The sequence below is a fragment of the Anabrus simplex genome, chromosome 1 (assembly GCF_040414725.1).
Source record: "Anabrus simplex isolate iqAnaSimp1 chromosome 1, ASM4041472v1, whole genome shotgun sequence".
Lineage (NCBI taxonomy): Eukaryota > Metazoa > Arthropoda > Insecta > Orthoptera > Tettigoniidae > Anabrus > Anabrus simplex.
The window spans coordinates 1803350821-1803374264 of NC_090265.1; the positions used below are offsets into that span (position 1 = coordinate 1803350821).

Below are 23444 nucleotides of genomic sequence, written 5' to 3' on the forward strand. Positions count from 1 at the left end.
AATGGTTGTTTTTCTATAGGGTGTACACCTTAGTATTACTAATTAAAAGAATGGCTAGTTAAAAGAAATTAATTCTACAGATAGAAGCAACATAGATCAAAAGCTGACAATTGTTTTTTGCTACAAGTAGAATTAATTTCTTTTAACTAGCCATTCTTTTAATTAGTAATACTAAGGTGTACACCCTATAGAAAAACAACCATATTTATCTCACTGACAATCAGCTTGTATATATAAATATCATTTTAGCTTTATCATGTATATTTCTTGAACTATTATTGTGATATTATTATGGGAGTCATGTTCTATGTATTTTGTCTTTGTGTAATTTGTTCTTGGCTGATGATGACATGGAATCTTGTCGAAACCGGTACCAGATGTACAAAAAACGTGATCATTTAACAAAAATGTAACATTTTCACGTAATATATAGCATTGAAAAGGTGGATATTATCTTTTTCTTTCTTTATTGAGATGTCCATCTCACAACATTTTCGAGGTCACGTTGCAGTTGCTCACAATCTTGGAACTTATTTATTACTCTATAGAGAATAACATCATCCGCAAAAAGCCTTACCTCGGATTCCACTCCTTTACTCATATCATTTATATATATAAGAAAACATAAATGTCCGATAATACTGCCTTGAGGAATTCCCCGCTTAATTATTACAGGGTCAGATAAAGCTTGACCTACTGTAATTCTCTGAGATCTGTTTTCTAGAAATATAGCAACCCATTCAGTTAGCAACCTGATAGTTTCCCTGCCTTCAATAACAGCACTAGCCTGGCTACTTTCCACTCATCGGGGAATTCACGCTTTTTCAGTAAATCATTGAAGACTGATAAGATCCAACCAGGTGCCACCTCAACTGCATACTTGATGGCTTCTGCTGGGATGCCATCTACACCTGGTGCCTTACCAGTCTTCATATTGCGTGCCACCTCTTGTAACTCAACCACAGTAAACGGTTCTGCAACACAATCCATTTCAAGTCTGTCATTAGTATAAGGGAACAACACCATTGCTATGGCTTTCCTTCTATCAGCTGGGAGCTGAACTGGTACCCTGTTGATTATTCGACCGGTCACTATCTTATATCCCGCCCCCCGATATCACTGTCTAGATCTCTCTTAGAATCCTTTATTAGCTTCATTAGTTGCCTCTTTGATGCCTTAAGTTGACCTGGCTGATTGTTTCCTAGATCTTGTAAGGTTGCAGTCAGTAAGGGGCATATGGTTTATATTTTGTTGTTCCCCTCAATCGGCTGATCCTTGTTGCGCTTTATCTAAAGTTTGTGACATCCATTCGATTGCAATTTAAAAAATTTCCTAGTTATAATTCCACACTGTTTTTGTGATATCATTAAGCTTCTTCGATCCCTTAACTTGAAAATAAATGAAACGATGGTCGCTGAGAGATTAATCTTCCATAACCATGCATGATGCTATACCCTGCGTTGAGCAGGTGACGTCTATGAAAGACTCTGACCTCCCTCTCAAAAAAGTTGGTAAGATTCCAGTGTTATGAACCACCAAGTCTAGGGTCGCTATCCATTCTGCCCAATATTCTCCCCTACGATCTGCAGTTGGTGCCCCCCACAGAGGCGACTTGATATTTAGGTCTCCCGGAATGATAGATTCAATACCTGATGCCATACAGTCCTGAACTATTACATCTACCTCAGCTTTGAAAATATCAAAAGGGATGTTAGGAGAGATATAACAACAATAAATCTGATATTGTTGAAGTTGAATACACAAATATCCTTCTTCTGCCCTTATGCTTAGCACCTCCAACTTATCATTTAAAAAATATGCAGCTACGTCACATCTTTTGTCCGTGAACCAACCACCTTCAGCTACTCACCTTCTGTTTGGCTCACTAGCAAGCACTAAGTCTACTTTCTTTTCCAAGGCTGTCGCATACATAATGTCCTGACTGTCGGATTTCCTCATGAGATTTGCCTGCAGTATGACCATTATTGGTCATTTAAATTCAACTTCCTTGCCTTCCTGTAAGTAGGGCATTTCATTTTATCTGAGTGGTGGCCCTCCACTTGGCACATGGTGCAAAACAAAATGTTCCCACAATCCTTCGCCAAATGGCCTTCTTGTCCACAATTTAGACAGCTCCGCGACCGGTCATCCTTAACGTCGCAGTGTGGCGCTTTATGTCCAAATCCAAGACATTTAAAACACCTTGCAACTGTAACTCTTTCCTTTACCAGACAGGTTGCCCATCCCACATTTTTCTTTAACAGTATTTTTGATGGTTCCGTTGGCAAGATTACGGTAGCATTCAGATTTTCGGACCTCCCCGGTCTCACGGATGTAATATTGATCTGAGATTCTTCAACAGCAGCTTCTAAGGAGAGTGCTGCTCTAAGATATTCATTTAAATCCGGATCCATACCGTACACTAGAAAATGTTGTCTCCTTCATCTTTGTTGAAACCTGTATTTCCTTGACATTTTTAATTATCTCGCGTTGTAATACGTCATCCTTTCCTTTGCCTTCTACAGTAAGTATAAGGTCATCCTTTGCTGTTTTATTTTAATGCCAATTTTTTCGATGTTTACTCCTTCCTTTACTGTTTTAAGCAATTCGGCGTACGTTTTGCCAGCAGATTTGCACATAACTGTTTCCTGAGTATTATTATTTAAGGGTTTCTTTTTTTATGTTAACCCCGCATAAACAGCCTGTTTTACCTGTGTTTTACCCGCCTCTAAGCACCCTATTTCGATATCACTCTTACGAAACATCCATTCCAAGATTTTCCTTGTATAATTCCGATCAAGGGTATCCGGGATAGTTATCAGCACCTTCTTTCTGGCATGAGTCTCAATTATCTCCCTCCAGCGGGTGGGACATGAATACAGGCTCTGCAGGTCATTTACTCCATCCTAATTAAATGAATATGGTATTACATACACATATCGCAGCTTCTTCCGCTCTTCTCCTCAACTCGTGTGGTTTGCGTAACAGTGCGCAGGAATTCCTTCTTACCTTCCTCCAGATTGGAGTTCAGCTTCTCATAATTCCATCCTCCTCTGTAAGATGTTTGGGATTTACAACCATTGATATATCCCAATCAGTCAATTTCCCTATATTTCCGGAGATGACGTGCGTATTACTGTAAACACAGTCAGGCCATTCCTTAGCCCATAGCTTCGCAAACTCGTCAAAGCACGTAGCTTCCAAGAGGGTCTGCTCTATATCTAGCTCTCTGTCACTGAATTGCGCCTGTGTCCCAACATCACGGGTTATTTTCTTACTGGAGGTAGTGCCCTGTTCCAAATCACTCCTAGCCTTTGGATCTTCATTCACATCAAATTGTTCCAATTCCCACGAACAACTACGAATGATTTCTGCCATTGGTCCCATTTCTTTAATACCTTTCTTTATGTCCGCTTTGGTATTAGGAGTCATCTTAACTAATGCTAAGAAGTCTTCACTATACTTGACTAGTCGCATCCCCTCTAATGCTACTCTTTGGTTTGTAGTCTTCGTACTCTTTAATTCCATGGTTACGTCCAGCTCCTCATCCGACATAGTACCTATGGCCACCACCCGCTTGTGACAGGCCTTGGTTTTCTATCTCACTGAATTTGACATTGCTACTCTCTTTTCTCTTTGAGGATAAGTCATTTAAAGGAGTATTTACCTTGACAGAAAAGGGATGCCTCTTTAGCTCCTCAAAGAGAGATAATACCACGTACTGAAGAGCAGCACTATACAATATACACAGCTTTTAAAACACCACTTAATTAAGCAAATATGTGGAGCACCAAACAACACCAGCCATTCAATAGCAGCACCTACTACTACTGCCGCCGCCGCCACCACCAGGCTGGGGAGTGCCGGACTTGACACCTGGCCCCACCCATCGGCTGTCCTGAGAATTGTTTTCCATTCTCCTGCACTAAGGCGAATGCTGGGACAGTTTGTAGTGTAGGCCACGGCTGCTCACCTTCACCGATACAAATCTCCTGGCCTGAGAGACGGTGTCTCCGTCTAGGAGGTAGGGGAGGAATGAAAACGTTTACTACTACTGTCGAAAGTGAAGATGACAACAACGAACTTATCATTTGGACATTTTTAAACATAGACATTTCAAACACTGACATGTATATGATATGGCAAATACTAAATCAAATTTGTAAAATTTCAGAAAGTGGAAATTAACAAGTCATTAACTTTTTTAAATGTAAAAACATATGTGCCAACAAAGTAAAGTAAATTACAGGACATATGCATGGATATATCATGAATCATGAAAAAAACAATTCATCTATATAGATTCAAAACTGAGGCGAGTGCAAAATTTTCAGTAAGACCTTAGGCTACATTTGTCTTTAATTTAGGTTGGCAGTTTTAGCAGTACTACAGCATTTTAGCTTGCCAGGGATAATCACAGTCTTTTTGAATTGTAGTCAGTGGATGGATTTTGGAATTATTTTTAACTTTCAGTATTGTAAGATGGATCCGCTGATTATTTTAAATTCACGTTCATCTTCGGTGCATGAATTGTCATTACCTAGAAGTTAGGCCCCTCTAAACAACAAGCATCCCACAACCGTTTGAAACTAAGATGGGAGCATTTACCTGGTTTCACCACACCCCCAGTTTAAAACTTCTATCATCATAGAGCCGTTGCCCAGGTGGCAGATTACCTAGTGTTTTCTTAAATCATTTCAAACAACTTGCGAAACTATCAAACATTTCTCTTAATAATTCCTTCTTATCTTCACCTTTCCAACGTGAAAATAGTATTTCTAATAAAACAAACACGGGGCGAGTTGGGTGAGCTTGCATCCCAGTGTCGGCAGCCCTGAAGATGGTTTCCCATTTCCACACCTTCCAACTTATAGCCCTTTCCTCTCCCATCGTCGTCATAAGGCCTGTGTCGGTGCGACATAAAGCCACTAGCAAAAAAATTAAAAATAAAACAAACACTGTATCGTAAACAAAACAGCTCTAAGGAAGGAAGGAAGCGTGCTGCACTTCACAGCGGAAGAAGACACCCCCACTACAGCTCAAACTGTTGGGCTTGTCATAGCGACCGCTGAGAGGGAGACTTACTTGACTTCTCCGGGCGTCATGGCCGTGGTTGCTGCCAGAACAGTAAGAGTCAGTATATTCCTATCAAAATCAACATACATTTTTAAAATAATTATGGTGAAGTGCCACTTAGCTGCCCTTGTTATTGAACATCTTCATGTTTTCTCCACTCTTTAACGATTTTCCTTGTTCATGCTTGAACTTTTCACTTCAACTCATAGCACGGACAAAAATGGTGGCAGGCTGGGGGTTGTGCTCGTAATACCTACAAATTCTATGGAGTGAAGCAGTTCACTTTCACTCTCTAGAAACATCATCAGCTGCACTTTTGAGCTGTTGGCCGGGTCTGCTTCTCTAGAAACATATTATAATTAATTATTTGCAGAACTGAAAGCAAACTAAGCTCACCGGTCAAGAACGTTGTCACTCTGTACAGTGAACGAGTCCCTGCTCACTGGATAGCGATCAGTGTCAAGCTGATATTTGATGTCATACAGAGGATAAAATAGACGGGAGAAAGGTGTGGAAACATATAACTATCTAGGCCCTTTTGGGATCTGTGGATGTACAAAGGAACGAAAGAAATGTTTCAATGAGTATTAAATTTAATAACAATCATAAGTGTTTTTATCATGGAACAATAATTGTTTTAAAAAAAGCAGATATTAAGAACCAGGAGGATAAATGTAATCAAGCAATAGGTAATAAGAAGTAATGATCCAAAGGCTAGCACATCTTTAAAGAAAATTTACAATTTAAAGATTTAACAATAACACTCATTGAATAACAAGGCCTAGGTACCGTAAAAACACGAAAGATCGATAACCAGAGGAGTAACCTTTCCTTCTTCAAATAATAGAAAAGAACTGGCAATTTAAATACTCACAGTGAATAAATAACTGAGAATTAGGGAAATTACAGTAAGGTCCGAACATTTTCAGAAGAGAAATATCACACACTGTTTATAAGGGTAGCCATGACACAACAGTCCAGGCAAGTTGACCACACACAACAGTTCAATAAAAAGAAGAAGAACGGAGCTCACTAAGTTCGGCATATTGGCACGACAGGCAAAGTAGGTCAAAGGCACAAATCAAAGGAGAGCAGATAAGTTTACTGGTCCATGGATTAGGGTCCCCAGGATAATCTAGCACTTCAGAAAAGTAGAATAAACTTTATAAGAAAGAACTGAACTGGGAAGAACCAGTTTACCCAGAAAGTTAAAAGGTCTCTCCCCCTACCTGGGTCAGTGATGAATCTTCAGGTAGAAGAAAGTAAAGAGCCGTCATGTAGACGGAGTGGAAATAGGTTCCAGTCCCGAGCTGATCCGATGCGCACTGCCGAAGAAGGAAGTGACAGCCGAAAATTTCTAGTCGGCAGTGTGTGACGTAAACAGACGTAATGGTAGGGGTGAGAGGGGAAAGAGAGACTGGAAAGTTGAAGAACATACAAGTAGTTGATGACGCGTGTAGCGTAAGTAGAAGTGTAGGGATCCAGGGAAGAAAATAAGGTTAGAAATGTGTGCCATGGTGATTTGATGGCGGAAGGTAAGAGAACATTACAAAGCGTGTAAGGATGTGGCAGAGCGCAAATACGGTGCATCAAGTTGCTGGATTTGTACTACAAGCAATGATATACTTCATGTGGCCATGAGACATGTAATTGGAAAAAGATCTTGAATGAGAGGGACCGTTGTGCGAATCCATCGCAACCTGTTGACGAGAGGCTACGGTTCTCAATGGGCTGGTCTCGCTCACTAACGTGTTGATACCCTGATTTTTTAAGATGACATCAACATGTCAATTGGCCTGACTAGAAATACTCGATGAAATGCTGAGGCCAGGGCGTTATAAGGTGGAGTGTGCAGGAACAGTTAAGGCAAACAGATTAGTGTGGCTAGAATGGATGACTCTTGTATATGGGAGCTTGTACAATTTGTTTCTTATTTTCCAGACCTAAGGACATTCAGGAGATAATCCTAGTCAGTCCGAGAGGAGTATCAAAGCTCATGGATCTGTTGGGCGACAGTCGGGAAGTAATCAGAAACGATGTAAGTATTATCAGTTAGCAGTTTATAACTTTTAAACTTTACATTTTGTAACAAATTGGTAGTGTTGCTTATAGCCTAGCGTGGCCAAACCACCGGGCGAGTTGGCCATGCTGTGAGCTTGTGTCGGCAAGCCCTGAAAATGGTTTTTCATGGTTTCCCATTTCCGCACCACGCAAGTGTACCTTAATTAGGCCACAACCGCTTCCTTCCCGCTCCTAGCCCTTTCCTATCCAGTCGTTGCCATGAGACCTATCTGTGTCGGTCCAACGTAAATCAGCTTGCAAGAAAACCTCTCCACAGTGCTCATATAGAGGGAGGGCATATGGTGTTCGGCTCTCCCTTCCTACCATCTCACTGACTCGTCTGGTGAGGTTGACGTCAGGAAATGCACCCGCCTGTAGAGCAGCGGGACAGAACACTGCTTAAGAAAAATGATTACAAAAAGATAAATTAATAATTTGTGTGACTGGTGCTGGCTTATCCCCCCCCCTCTACTGCACATTATTTGCAGTCACAAATCTGCTCATAAGCATGCTAGAAAAAAGCTGAAAGTGTCTCTAAGTACTGTACTTTGTATTTAAACAATATTGCATGTTCATAGGAGTAACTTAGAATCCTTTTCATTATAAAATTGGTTCCCATGGTTGTATCCAAAAATGTTTATTACTCCAAATGGCACTGCCCCCTTTAATTTGGTTAAGGGTAATTCTCATTATTGGATGTGTTTCCTTATCTATACACATCATTTCAAACCAGAACTTAGAGCAGATGTTTGTAAGTGGAGTCTGACTGCAGTATTTGTGTTTGAGGTACAATTGAAATGGTCATATAGCTAAGGCCATTTTGAACTTAGACCATGAAGAAATTTCCTCCCTTCATTAAAATTTTGAAAACAGACAGCCCAGCAAGAAATATGTATGATGTTACTGAAGCAAAATGTACCGTATGCCCGAGTTTTGTTGGCTTCTGGCATTTCAAGGAGAGGGAGTGTTGTTTCAGCGTTTCGTTTCCGCAAAATAGTAAATACAACTCCTTGTACATTACTTTCTGAAGAGAAAAAGAAACCAAATGAAATCCAAGCAAATATAAAGAGGTGCAACACTTGTTCTGCAGTTCATGTCGCTGAGACTAGTTTCCAATAATGTGTGAAAAATGTTTGTAGGAAACTGTAGAGTAATTTTGTATGCGTGTGTTTGTGTCCAACCGTTGTCACGAATCTTCATAGCGATTTATGACAGAGTGCCCTTCCTGACGTCAACCTCATTAGAGGAGTTTAAGAGATTAAATGAATGACGTGATGAGTCATAATTAAGTATTTTAATTTCCGTGTTGATGAATGACTTTTTGTGTAGGAATTGTCTGATGGATGTTCCACCAATGAACACTCCCAACAATACTTTGATACAAGTTGAATATATATGTATCAGTTTCGATTCACTTGGAACCACCCTCAGCTCATACAACACACAAATTAAGAAGAAATTGGATTCAGTACACATTGCAAATAGATAAGCCTAAGAATACACTTGCCTCCCATAAGAGTCGTGGGAGGTGGGCAACAGCATGAAGTAAGGGGACTGTGTGTGCCCCATGACTACTACGGTAGCTGTGAAGACCCTACAGGAACCCTGAAAAGTGACGGCTAACGGGGTTCTGGTGAAGTCCTCAATGGCAGATGTGGCGGAAAAAGAGACTTTTGGAACGGCAAATCTGGCAAACGAGGCGGCCCTCTTCCTGTGGAGTTTAAAGAAACAAGGGGAACAACTGCCTTGTGGTGAAAAGGGATCTTCAAAGGCTAAGGGAGGCTTACGTGGCAGTCCCACCACCAAGCTCAGGTTGCTGTGGGCTATTAACTCGCACAGCCTTTAAAGAAACCGAAGTGAAACACAACCAGATGGATAATAAGTTGACGACTTTTGGCATGAAACGGAAAACGAGAATAGCAGGTGGCTAAAGTGATGGAGGAATACAGGCTGGATATCCTTAGATTAAGTGAAGTACGGTCGCCAGACTTCGGAGAAATACAGACTCTTAATAGGTGCACATTCCTGTATTCTGGGCAAATGGGGGAGGATGCAGAACATAGAGAAGGTGTAGGATTGCTATTGAATGGAACTGCAAAGAGGAGCCTCCTTGATTGGAAACCCATCTCAGAAAGACTGATTAATTTATTTAGCTTATGGCTAGTACATAACTGTACATACAAATATTCAAAAATATAACAAACAATATAACACCTTAAACAATCAACCAATCTCTAAACCAGTTCATAAACCCAAATCTAAGCTGTCCAACCATTGTACAATCCCGTCAGAAGCACACACAAACTCCTTCAGCTGACCGGAGTATGGCATGAGTAAATCTAAGGCCGACTATTTGTCCAAACTGTCATTAGAAAATAATTTAAAGTTATAAACTTCTTCACTGATCTGTATTGAACTAATAATTACAATGCTAAAATGAGAAAGATGTTCCACCTATTCAATACAATATTATTGTTGCACAAATTAATGTAGCAACATATTTAATATGTTATGGGACCAGTTTTGACATGTCCATGTCATCGTCAGCCGACACAAAAATGGCAAGAAGTCAACACAATTGTAACACTTATGACACTTTTCTTCAATTAAAAATAGAAGTTCATGTAGAGGTTCTTGAGCACTCTTGCTGTAGTTCTTGAGGTTAAAAAATGATGCAGTATTTATACTGCATATTATACTTCTATTGAAAAATTGAAAGAGGAGGCTTACCCTTGGGACTAGTGTGAGGTGGCTGCGTGAAGCAAACTGGCGAGTAACTTCTAGTGTTGTAGAGGCGGGGAGTGAGTCATGTGAGGAGGAGGGGTGTCGCATGATAGGGCAGTAGAGCAGTAGCTGTTGTTACAGAGGAAATATCATTAGCGATTGTATAATTAAAAATTCTCATAAAGTTATTCTCCTTCTTTTTCTTTTCTCCTTCTTCATTTTCCGTTATAACATAACTTCATTTTCCTCCCTTTTTCTTTCATTCCAGATTTCAAACTTCATTTGTACCATAATCGGCTTCATTCTTCTACGGATTGCCAGAACTCCCCCGTATTCAAGATCGCAGTTACTCTTTAACGAGTCCATCATTGATGTTCTACATTGTATACGATTTTAATTTTACTGCTAGCGCGTGAATGTGGACTGGTTCAACTTGTATTTCCTTCCGGCATTGTGATTGTCTCTCTTACAGAATTCGCAACTACTGGAGATCACGTTATATCAACCTTAGTTACGTCGTCATGCGCCTTTTGACTAGTTCAATTTGACTCGTATTATTCAATGAACTCTATTTAACTTTTGTATTTGCACAATTGAAGGAACTCCATCTTCAATAATTAATCCACGCTTCACGCATTGACGTATATTTTAATGTCCATAATATCTATTTTTTACTTTAATAACCCCATGATTGTTTTAACTTCACAGACTGCCATTGTGCAATGTATTTTACCACAAATTCTCGCTGTTGATCTGTACATATTGTTACAAATTTAGTCTAATGCTGTCATATTACTTTTTAATACGACATTGTTATTCTTTTAACAATTTTGATCATTTAAACTCAGGGCCCTGACTTAATCTTTGTAACTAAGGTTAAGTTATGAGTAGGTTCCCACCTTCCAATACTTATCAATTTCTATATAATAGGTTTATTAATTACATAACATAAACCATATAATCTCTAGTACATGTTTCGTTCCGATTATGGAACATCTTCAGCTAAAATTTGACAAAATGGCAAGACAATTAAAATACATTGATGTTATGATGATACAAAAGCTAAAAGATATGATAAAATGGCACGAAGATTAAAACATATAATTATGATGATGAAATAAAGTTCATTAATGTTGGTTAAAAATTCAACAAGTCAGTGTTCAAATGACGAATTAAAAACGGCGATAAAGTTCTTCTTCATGTTGGAGACGTGTACATTTTGTTAATCTTGAAGATAAATTGGAGAAATACAAGATTTTCTTAATGTATATTTATCGGGGGAACTCTTGATAAAATAACCGTAGTTGAAGTTGAGTTGTGGTTAGATTATTGAAATGAGTCTGAAACGAGAAAAGAATGAGTAAAATAGAAAATATTTTAAGGAGAAAACCTTGTTAAAAATGTATGTTCGCGAGAATGAAGGATAATGGAGTTGATTACCTTATAGACAGTCTTGTCGTATTTAACGTCCTCCCTTATAATACAGATGTTGATTCCCAAAGGGAATTATCTGATGGCCAGGCAGGCATCAAATTTTGGAAATGAGACATAGCTCTCATAGTGCATTGGCACTGCTGGTGGCTTCAAGTAGCCTATGCAGTGGCCTCCACGGTATGCACTAGCCTTGCGTCTTGGGTGGTGTGCTAAGTCCCAACTGATGAGCCTAACTTAGCACACGAGGGCGAAACGCAGGCAACCAAGAATGAGTTAGCTGGAAAATTTATAATGTCCAATAACAGACCATTATATTGGTCCTCCCTTATGTCGTGTTGTTAACTGACTGAGTCCTGTGTACGTGTGTAAGGCACTTGCGGTGGGCGGGGAGTATTGGAAGGAGAGGTAAGTGACGTGAGGAGAGCGGGTGAAATGTTGTGTAGGGTGGAGCTAACTGAGGAGTGGCGTTGTGATAGGCTAGGGGAAACGGAAGGAAAGGTAGGGGGACAATTGTGTGGGGTGAAGCTAATCGGAAGGAGGTGTGTTGGTTGTTTGTTGGGATTCTTTTTGATGGTTTTTCTAGATGAATCTAATTTGGTAGCCTCTTCTAATAATATATTTATATTTTCCGTAATTTCGTTAACATTCTGGTTGGGATTTCGCTTCTGATCAATTTCAATATGGATATTTTCAAGAATATTCATTAATTTGCCTTTGTTTAGCGTTCGTAGAATGGTTAAGTCCCTTTCTATCGATGTAAAACTGTGTTTATAAGATGTACAATATTATAGGTTAGGATCCACCTTTCAATACTCCGTAATAAGATGGTAAAAAGTAGTTACAACCTGTTTAATGGGACCGGTTTCAACACATTTTAAGTGTCATCATCAGCCAATTTGCGAAGATCTTAAAACAACTAGCATATGTTCTTGATATCTTACTAAGAAATTACGGCCTGTTTGTCCGATATAAGAATTGGCACAATTTGAGCATTTAAGCCTATATATCCCGGAATTTAAATATTTGTTATTACTTGCAATGCTTTGATGATTGAAAATTAAACGTTGATTGTTGTTATTGGTGCGAAAAGCAAGTTTAAAATTGAATTTCTTAAAAATGTTAGTAATCTGGTAAATATTCCCGTTATTATAAGTAAAGGTGGCGAAGTTTTTCTTTTTATGTTCTTTTACCAGCTGCGTTTGAGGTTTATTCTTCATTTTATTCATTAATCTATCTATGTAGTGTTTTGTGTATCCATTGCTTATCGCTATTTTGTAAATGAGATTAATTTCTTTTTGGAGGTCGTTTTTGGACAAGGGAATGTTAAAGGCTCTATTTAACATGCTTAAAAAGGAACTCCTTTTATGCGCCTCAGGATGGTACGAATCTTTTCGTATGGTATTTATAGTTTGAGTTGGTTTTCTAAAGATTGTAAAGGCCAACTTTTCTTCTTTCCTTTCGATTGTTAAATCAAGGAAATTTAGTTTTTTATTGTTCTCGGTTTCTAACGTAAATTTTATGAAAGGGTCTAAACTGTTGATCTGGTCTAATAAATTAGTGCTACTATTGATTTGTTCATCTATAATTGCAAAGATGTCATCGACAAACCTTAGCCAGATAATGATACCTTTTTCATCATTTAAAATTTTATGTTTTTCTAAGTGATCCATGTATATTTCAGCAAGGATACCTGACGCTGGAGATCCCATAGGAAGACCACTTTGTTGATATACTGTGTTATTGAAGGAAAAGTAATTATTGTTAAGTGTAAATTCTAGGAGTAACATAAATTCTTCTATTTCATGGTTACTAAGTTTTCTGTATGTCTTTAAGTTGTTCTTAATTATATTTAGAGTTTCTTTCGTGGGAATCGTAGAATACATATTAGTGACGTCGAATGAGTTCAAGGTGAAAGATGGTTTTAATTTTGTGTTCTTGATAATTTTACAAAATTCTATTGAATTATTATTATTATTATTATTATTATTATTATTATTATTATTATTATTATTATTATTATTATTATTATTATCATCATCATCATCATCATCTGCCATTAAAACAAAGTCGTCAGCATAGGCCAAACTGCTTACTACATTTCCATCTAACTGAATCCCTCCCTGCCATTTTATACCTTTCAGCAGATGATCCATGTAAACTACGAACAGCAAAGGTGAAAGATTACAGCCTTGTCTAACTCCTGTAAGTACCCTGAACCAAGAACTCATTCTACCATCAATTCTCACTGAAGCCCAATTGTCAACATAAATGCCTTTGATGGATTTTAATAATCTACTTTTAATTCCATAGTCCCCCAGTATGGCGAACATCTTTTCCCTCGGTACCCTGTCATATGATTTCTCTAGATCTACGAAACATAAACACAACTGCCAATTCCTCTCGTAGCATTTTTCAATTACCTGGCGCATACTGAAAATCTGATCCTGACAGCCTCTCTGTGGTCTGAAACCACACTGGTTTTCATCCAACTTCCTTTCAACGACTGATCGCACCCTCCCTTCCAAGATGCCAGTGAATACTTTGCCTGGTATACTAATCAATGAGATACCTCGATAGTTGTTGCAATCCTTCCTGTTCCCTTGCTTATAGATAGGTGCAATTACTGCTTTTGTCCAATCTGAAGGCACCTTACCAACACTCCACGCTAATTTTACTACTCTATGAAGCCATTTCATCCCTGCCTTCCCACTATACTTCACCATTTCAGGTCTAATTTCATCCGTTCCTGCTGCCTTATGAAAATGGAGTTTATTTACTATCCTTTCCACTTCCTCAAGCATAATTTCACCAACATCATTTTCCTCCTCCCCATGAGCTTGGCTGTTTGCAACACCACCATGATGATTTCCTTTTACATTGAGAAGATGTTCAAAATATTCCCTCCACCTCTCCAGTGATTCCCTGGGATCTATTATGAGTTCACCTGAATTACTCAAAACACTGTTCATTTCCTTTTTCCCTCCCTTCCTAAGATTCTTTATTACTGTCCAGAAAGGTTTCCCTGCTGCTTGACCTAGCCTTTCCAGGTTGTTACCAAAATCTTCACACGACTTCTTTTTGGATTCAACAACTATTTGTTTCGCTCTGTTTCTTTCATCTACGTACAAATCCCTGTCTGCCTCGGCCCTTGTTTGGAGCCATTTCTGATAAGCCTTCTTTTTACGTTTACAGGCTGATCTCACTTCATCATTCCACCAAGATGTTCGCCTTTTCCCATCTTTAAACACAGTTGTTCCTGGGCATTCCCTTGCTGTTTCTACTACAGCATCCCTGTATGCCACCCATTCACTTTCTATATCCTGAACCTGCTTACTGTCTACTGTTCGAAACTTCTCACTAATCATATCCATGTACTTCTGTCTAATTTGCTCGTCCTGGAGATTTTCTACCCTTATTCGTTTGCAGACAGATTTCACTTTCTCTACCCTAGGCCTAGAGATACTTAGTTCACTACAGATCAGATAGTGGTCTGTAACATCGAAAAATCCGCGAAAAACTCGTACATTCCTAACATTTTTCCTGAATTCAAAGTCTGTTAAGATATAGTCTATTATGGATCTGGTACCCCTAGCCTCCCATGTGTAGCGGTGAATAGCCTTATGCTTGAAGAATGTATTCGTAACAGCTAAACCCATACTAGCACAGAAGTCCAACAAACGCTTCCCATTCCCATTAGCTTCCATATCTTCCCCACATTTACCAATCACCCTTTCGTATCCTTCAGTTCTATTCCCAACTCTCGCATTAAAATCGCCCATTAGCACTATTCTATCCTTGCTGTTGACCCTGACCACGATGTCACTCAATGCTTCATAAAACTTGTCAACTTCATCCTCATCTGCACCCTCACATGGTGAATACACGGACACAATTCTTGTCCTAATTCCTCCCACTGACAAATCTACCCACATCATTCACTCATTTACGTGCCTAACAGAAACTATGTTGCGTGCAGTGGTATTCCTGATAAAGAGCCCTACCCCAGACTCTGCCCTTCCCTTTCTAACACCCGTCAAGTACACTTTATAATCTCCTGTCTCTTCCTCATTATCTCCCCTTACCCGAATATCACTTACTCCTAGCACATCCAGATACATCCTCTTTGCTAACTCAGCCAGATCTCCTGTCTCTTCCTCATTATCTCCCCTTACCCGAATATCACTTACTCCTAGCACATCCAGATACATCCTCTTTGCTAACTCAGCCAGTTCTGCTTTCTTTCTTCCATAAGCCCCATTAATATTGATAGCTCCCCATCGAATCCCATTTCCTTCGCCAAGTTGTTTCCAAGGAGTCCCTCGCCTGTCAAATGGGAGTGGGACTCCATTACTCCCATAGGTCCGAGGCTTGCTTAAAGTGTTCTGAGCTCGGTAAATTAATGAAGCAGGATGCTGCCCTATTTGCACATAGTCCAAGTGAGGATCTCTCCTCTAACGGGTTATGGACCACCTGTGAATTGTATAGTCCTAGCTGCCTGAGCACAAGGAGCTATGTCGAGATGCCCACTCCCATTCCATAGCAACTGGTATCCCAACTCTCAGGACCACTTACTATGCCACTCAGCCGTTGCCCATGGTTCACGAACTAGGACGTGACTACAGTAACTCACAAACATGAACCTGTATAAATGTGGAAAATAAATCACAGATTGTATGTTATTCGGGTTTGATACCAACTCGTATATTTCATACGTAGACGGCTATGAATAGTTATTGTTCTCAGTGGTGTATGTAGCAAAATAATAATAATTTAATATGATATTGATATCTTATTGCACTGTATATTTAGTAAGCTTTGTTCGAGTTCATTCCATTGCTGATGAATTTGAATAATATGTGCGACATTGAAGAATGATCCAAGAAAACTGTTGGCAATATTGGATGCAACAGCATGTTCAGTATTCATAATGGCTGCCAGCTGTGAGCAAGATGTGTGATGCTGTGACGCTTGAGCCCCCTATGAAATACTTTAAAAGTAACAAAAGTGGAGAAAAATTAAGTAGGAAATCTAAACCAAATTGTTTTAAACGTTTACAGTAGCCTATGAGATTAGAATCTGCTGTGGACTGTGGACGACGTGAAAAAGACCACGCAGCTGACCGTTGTTTCTGTGTACAGTGTTTACGCCACTCGCTTGCAATTTAAACTCCACAGAAAATACAAGTCTCCAGCGAAAAGTCGATGTTTCAGCTCAGTTCAAACTATGCACTCGCCGTAAATATAACAGGAAGGGCCTTAACACGGTATGGGAATAAGATCCTTTGCGTATTCGATGATGATGATGATGATAATAATAATAATAATAATAATAATAATAATAATAATAATAATTTGTACTTTACTTCATATTCGTAACCGCCCTCTACCTGCAGAAATGTTGTCATGAGGGGATCATGAGTCGAGACTACAATATTTACAACATTCCTGGAAACATTGTATTTTGCAATCCCACTCACGGGTGGGTTTTTGAGCATTTTGACCTGTGAGAAACTGCCACTGCCAGCCGTTGCACAAGAGCGGAATCGGATACTTATTTGTCAGTCTCACACAAATTGCATTATGAAATAAAAATAAATCTTGCTTCTCTTGCCTTAGTATTCGTCAGGTTTTACATGGTCAGTAAAGGAATAAATATGTACGGTACGTAATCAAAGTACAGCTAAGTGAATTGTTTGATGCTTCACTATTTCAGATAGATGCACGGCGTTTGGTTGTGGCGGAGACGGGAAGGGGGAACATGCAGAGGAATACTTTTCTTAAGCTCTTGAGTTGAATTTCAGTATACCACTATGTTGCGGGTTAAGGTTTAATTTGAGGTAATGGTGTGTTTCTAACCTCAAAAGTGATCATTAGTAAGAGTCCCTCTGATTAGTGCCACTTTGTGAGGAATACCACAGGGTAATATGAGTCCCTGTAATTAGTGCCACTACGTGAGGAATACTGCAGGGTAGTAAGAGTCCCTATGATTAGTACCACTGTGTGGGGAACACCACAGGCTAGTACAAGTCCCTCTGATTAGTGCCACTATGTGATGAACAACACAGGGTAGTATGAGTCCCTGTAATTAGTGCCACTATGTGAGGAACACCACAGGGTAATATGAGTCCCTCTGATTAGTGCCACTACGTGAGGAACACCACAGGGTAGTATGAGTCCCTGTAATTAGTGCCACTACGTGAGGAATACCACAGGGTAGTATGAGTCCCTCTGATTAGTGCCACTATGTGAGGAACACCACAGGGTAATACGAGTTACTCTGATTAGTACCAATATATGAAGAACACCACGGGGTAGTACGAGTCCCTCTGATTAGTGCCACTATGTGAGGAACACCACAGGGTAATATGAGTCCCTGTAATTAGTGCCACTACGTGAGGAACACCACAGGGAAGTATGAGTCCCTGTAATTAGTGCCACTATGTGAGGAATACCACAGGGTAGTAAGAGTCTCTGTAATTAGTGCCACTACGTGAGGAATACCACAGGGTAGTAAGAGTCTCTGTAATTAGTGCCACTATGTGAGGAATACCACAGGGGAGTATGAGTCCCTGTAATTAGTGCCACTACGTGAGGAACACCACAGGATAGTATGAGTCCCTGTAATTAGTGCCACTACGTGAGGAACACCACAGGATAGTATGAGTCTCTGTAATTAGTGCCACTATGTGAGGAATACCACAGGGTAGTAAGAGTCCCTCTGATTAGTGCCACTATGTGACGAATACCACAGGGTAATATGAGTCCCTCTGATTAGTGCCACTAGGAACACCACAGGGTAATATGAATCCCTCTGATTAGTGCCACTCTCTGAGGAACACCACAGGATAGTATGAGTCCCTGTAATTAGTGCCACTATGTGAGGAACACCACAGGATAGTATGAGTCCCTGTAATTAGTGTCACAACGTGAGGAATACCACAGGGTAGTACGAGTCCCTCTGATTAGTGCCACTATGTGAGGAACACCACAGGGTAATATGAGTCCCTCTGATTAGTGCCACTATGTGAGGAACACCAAGGGTAATATGAGTCCCTCTGATTAGTGCCACTATGTGAGGAACACCACAGGGTAATATGAGTCCCTCTGATTAGTGCCACTATGTGACGAACACCACAGGGTAATACGAGTTACTCTGATTAGTACCAGTATGTGACGAACACCACAGGGTAGTACGAGTCCCTCTGATTAGTGCCACTATACGAGGAACACCACAGGGTAATATGAGTCCCTCTGATTAGTGCCAGTATGTGAGGAATACCACAGGGTAGTATGAGTCTCTGTAATTAGTGCCACTATGTGAGGAATACCACAGGGTAGTATGAGTCCCTCTGATTAGTGCCACTATGTGAGGAATACCACAGGGTAGTAAGAGTCCCTCTGATTAGTGCCACTATGTGAGGAACACTACAGGGTAGTAAGAGTCTCTGTAATTAGTGCCACTATGTGAGGAATACCACAGGGTAATATGAGTCCCTCTGATTAGTGCCACTATGTGAGGAACACCACAGGGTAGTAAGAGTCTCTGTAATTAGTGCCACTATGTGAGGAACACCACAGGGTAATATGAGTCCCTCTGATTAGTGCCACTATATGACGAACACCACAGGGTAATACGAGTTACTCTGATTAGTACCACTATTTGAGGAATACCACAGGGTAATACGAGTCCCTCTGATTAGTGCCACTATGTGAGGAACACCACAGGGTAGTAAGAGTCTCTGTAATTAGTGCCACTATGTGAGGAACACCACAGGGTAATATGAGTCCCTCTGATTAGTGCCACTATGTGAGGAACACCACAGGGTAATATGAGTCCCTCTGATTAGTGCCACTATGTGAGGAACACCACAGGGTAGTAAGAGTCCCTCTGATTAGTGTCACTATGTGAGGAATACCACAGGGTAGTATGAGTCTCTGTAATTAGTGCCACTATGTGAGGAATACCACAGGGTAGTAAGAGTCCCTCTGATTAGTGCCACTATGTGAGGAATACCACAGGGTAGTAAGAGTCCCTCTGATTAGTGCCACTATGTGAGGAATACCACAGGGTAATATGAGTCCCTCTGATTAGTGCCACTATGTGAGGAACACCACGGGGTAGTATGAGTCTCTGTAATTAGTGCCACTATGTGAGGAATACCACAGGGTAGTAGGAGTCCCTCTGATTAGTGCCACTATGTGAGGAACACCACGGGGTAGTATGAGTCTCTGTAATTAGTGCCACTATGTGAGGAATACCACAGGGTAGTAAGAGTCCCTCTGATTAGTGCCACTATGTGAGGAACACCACGGGGTAGTATGAGTCTCTGTAATTAGTGCCACTATGTGAGGAACACCACGGGGTAGTATGAGTCTCTGTAATTAGTGCCACTATGTGAGGAATACCACAGGGTAGTAAGAGTCCCTCTGATTAGTGCCACTACGTGAGGAATACCACAGGGTATTACGAGTTACTCTGATTAGTGCCACTATGTGAGGATCACCACGGGGTAGTATGAGCCCCTGTAATTAGTGCCACTACGTGAGGAATACCACAGGGTAGTAAGAGTCCCTCTGATTAGTGCCACTACGTGAGGAATACCACAGGGTAATATGAGTCCCTCTGATTAGTGCCACTATGTGAGGAACACCACAGGGTAGTAAGAGTCCCTCTGATTAGTGCCACTATGTGAGGAATACCACAGGGTAATATGAGTCCCTCTGATTAGTGCCACTATGTGAGGAACACCACAGGGTAGTAAGAGTCCCTCTGATTAGTGCCACTATGTGAGGAACACCACAGTGTAATATGAGTCCCTCTGATTAGTGCCACTATGTGAGGAACACCACAGGATAGTATGAGTCCCTGTAATTAGTGCCACTACGTGAGGAATACCACAGGGTAGTAAGAGTCCCTATGATTAGTGCCACTATGTGAGGAACACCACGGGGTAGTATGAGTCTCTGTAATTAGTGCCACTATGTGAGGAATACCACAGGGTAGTAAGAGTCCCTCTGATTAGTGCCACTATGTGAGGAATACCACGGTGTAGTAAGAGTCCCTCTGATTAGTGCCACTATGTGAGGAATACCAGAGGGTAGTAAGAGTCCCTCTGATTAGTGCCACTATGTGAGGAACACCACGGGGTAGTAAGAGTCCCTCTGATTAGTGCCACTATGTGAGGAACACCACCGGGTAGTAGGAGTCCCTCTGATTAGTGCCACTATGTGAGGAAACACAGTGTAATAAGAGTTCCTCTCATTAGTGCCACTATGTGAGGAACACCACGGGGTAGTAAGAGTCCCTCTGATTAGTGCCACTATGTGAGGAACACCACAGGGTAGTACGAATCTCTTTCATTAGTGCCACTATGTGAGGAACACCACAGGGTAGTACGAGTCTCTCTCATTAGTGCCACTATGTGAGGAAACACAGGGTAATAATAGTCCCTCTGATTAGTGCCACTATGTGAGGAACACCACGGGGTAGTAAGAGTCCCTCTGATTAGTGCCACTATGTGAGGAACAACACAGGGTAGTACGAGTCTCTCTCATTAGTGCCACTATGTGAGGAACACCACAGGGTAGTACGAGTCTCTCTCATTAGTGCCACTATGTGAGGAACACCACAGGGTAGTACGAGTCTCTCTCATTAGTGCCACTATGTGAGGAAACACAGCGTAATAAGAGTTCCTCTCATTAGTGCCACTATGTGAGGAACACCACAGGGTAGTACGAGTCTCTCTCATTAGTGCCACTATGTGAGGAACACCACGGAGTAGTATGAGTCTCTGTAATTAGTGCCACTACGTGAGGAATACCACAGGGTAGTAATAGTCCCTCTGATTAGTGCCACTATGTGAGGAATACCACCGGGTAATATGAGTCCCTCTGATTAGTGCCACTATGTGAGGAACACCACAGGGTAATATGAGTCTCTCTCATTAGTGCCACTACGTGAGGAACAACACAGGGTAGTACGAGTCTCTCTCATTAGTGCCACTATGTGAGGAACACCACGGGGTAGTACGAGTCTCTCTCATTAGTGCCACTATGTGAGGAACAACACAGGGTAATAAGAGTTCCTCTCATTAGTGCCACTATGTGAGGAACACCACGGGGTAATAAGAGTCTCTCTCATTAGTGCCACTATGTGAGGAACACCACGGGGTAATAAGAGTCTCTCTCATTAGTGCCACTATGTGAGGAACACCACGGGGTAGTAAGAGTCTCTCTCATTAGTGCCACTATGTGAGGAACACCACGGGGTAGTAAGAGTCTCTCTCATTAGTGCCACTATGTGAGGAACACCACGGGGTAGTACGAGTCTCTCTCATTAGTGCCACTATGTGAGGAACAACACAGGGTAATAAGAGTTCCTCTCATTAGTGCCACTATGTGAGGAACACCACGGGGTAATAAGAGTCTCTCTCATTAGTGCCACTATGTGAGGAACACCACGGGGTAATAAGAGTCTCTCTCATTAGTGCCACTATGTGAGGAACACCACAGGGTAATAAGAGTTCCTCTCATTAGTGCCACTATGTGAGGAACACCACAGGGTAATAAGAGTTCCTCTCATTAGTGCCACTATGTGAGGAACAACACAGGGTAGTACGAGTCTCTCTCATTAGTGCCACTATATGAGGAACACCACAGGGTAGTACGAGTCTCTCTCATTAGTGCCACTATGTGAGGAACAACACAGGGTAGTACGAGTCTCTCTCATTAGTGCCACTATGTGAGGAACACCACGGGGTAGTACGAGTCTCTCTCATTAGTGCCACTATGTGAGGAACACCACAGGGTAGTACGAGTCTCTCTCATTAGTGCCACTATGTGAGGAACAACACAGGGTATTACGAGTCTCTCTCATTAGTGCCACTATGTGAGGAACAACACAGGGTAGTACGAGTCTCTCTCATTAGTGCCACTATGTGAGGAACACCACAGGGTAGTACGAGTCTCTCTCATTAGTGCCACTATGTGAGGAACACCACGGGGTAATAAGAGTCCCTCTCATTAGTGCCATTATGTGAGAAACAACACAGGGTAGTACGAGTCTCTCTCATTAGTGCCACTATGTGAGGAACACCACGGGGTAGTACGAGTCTCTCTCATTAGTGCCACTATGTGAGGAACACCACGGGGTAATAAGAGTCCCTCTCATTAGTGCCACTATGTGAGGAACAACACAGGGTAGTACGAGTCTCTCTCATTAGTGCCACTATGTGAGGAACAACACAGGGTAGTAAGAGTCTCTCTCATTAGTGCCACTATGTGAGGAACACCACGGGGTAGTAAGAGTTCCTCTCATTAGTGCCACTATGTGAGGAACACCACAGGGTAGTACGAGTCTCTCTCATTAGTGCCACTATGTGAGGAACACCACGGGGTAGTAAGAGTTCCTCTCATTAGTGCCACTATGTGAGGAACACCACAGGGTAATAAGAGTCCCTCTCATTAGTGCCACTATGTGAGGAACACCACAGGGTAGTAAGAGTCTCTCTCATTAGTGCCACTATGTGAGGAACACCACAGGGTAATAAGAGTCTCTCTCATTAGTGCCACTATGTGAGGAACACCACAGGGTAGTACGAGTCTCTCTCATTAGTGCCACTATGTGAGGAACACCACAGGGTAGTAAGAGTCTCTCTCATTAGTGCCACTATGTGAGGAACACCACAGGGTAGTACGAGTCTCTCTCATTAGTGCCACTATGTGAGGAACACCACGGGGTAATAAGAGTCTCTCTCATTAGTGCCACTATGTGAGGAACAACACAGGGTAGTAAGAGTCTCTCTCATTAGTGCCACTATGTGAGGAACACCACGGGGTAGTAAGAGTTCCTCTCATTAGTGCCACTATGTGAGGAACACCACGGGGTAGTAAGAGTCTCTCTCATTAGTGCCACTATGTGAGGAACACCACGGGGTAGTACGAGTCTCTCTCATTAGTGCCACTATGTGAGGAACACCACGGGGTAGTATGAGTCTCTGTAATTAGTGCCACTATGTGAGGAACACCACGGGGTAGTAAGAGTCTCTCTCATTAGTGCCACTATGTGAGGAACAACACAGGGTAGTACGAGTCTCTCTCATTAGTGCCACTATGTGAGAAACACCACGGGGTAGTAAGAGTCTCTCTCAT

General features: G+C 41.2%; 1 protein-coding gene across 9 annotated transcripts in view; it reads left to right on the forward strand.

Moving 5' to 3' along the window:
• The window catches only part of p115 (General vesicular transport factor p115), a 637868-nt gene that overhangs the window by 48893 nt on the left and 565531 nt on the right, over positions 1–23444 (forward strand). For all 9 annotated transcript variants that reach the window (XR_011017628.1, XR_011017629.1, XM_067138596.2 and 6 more), the window contains exon 4: positions 7018–7114. Coding sequence is in view for 7 of the 9 variants with exons in the window: in XM_067138596.2 (XP_066994697.2) it covers positions 7018–7114 (97 nt within the window). In the remaining 2 variants the exon portion in view is untranslated. The remainder of the gene's footprint in view (positions 1–7017; positions 7115–23444) is intronic.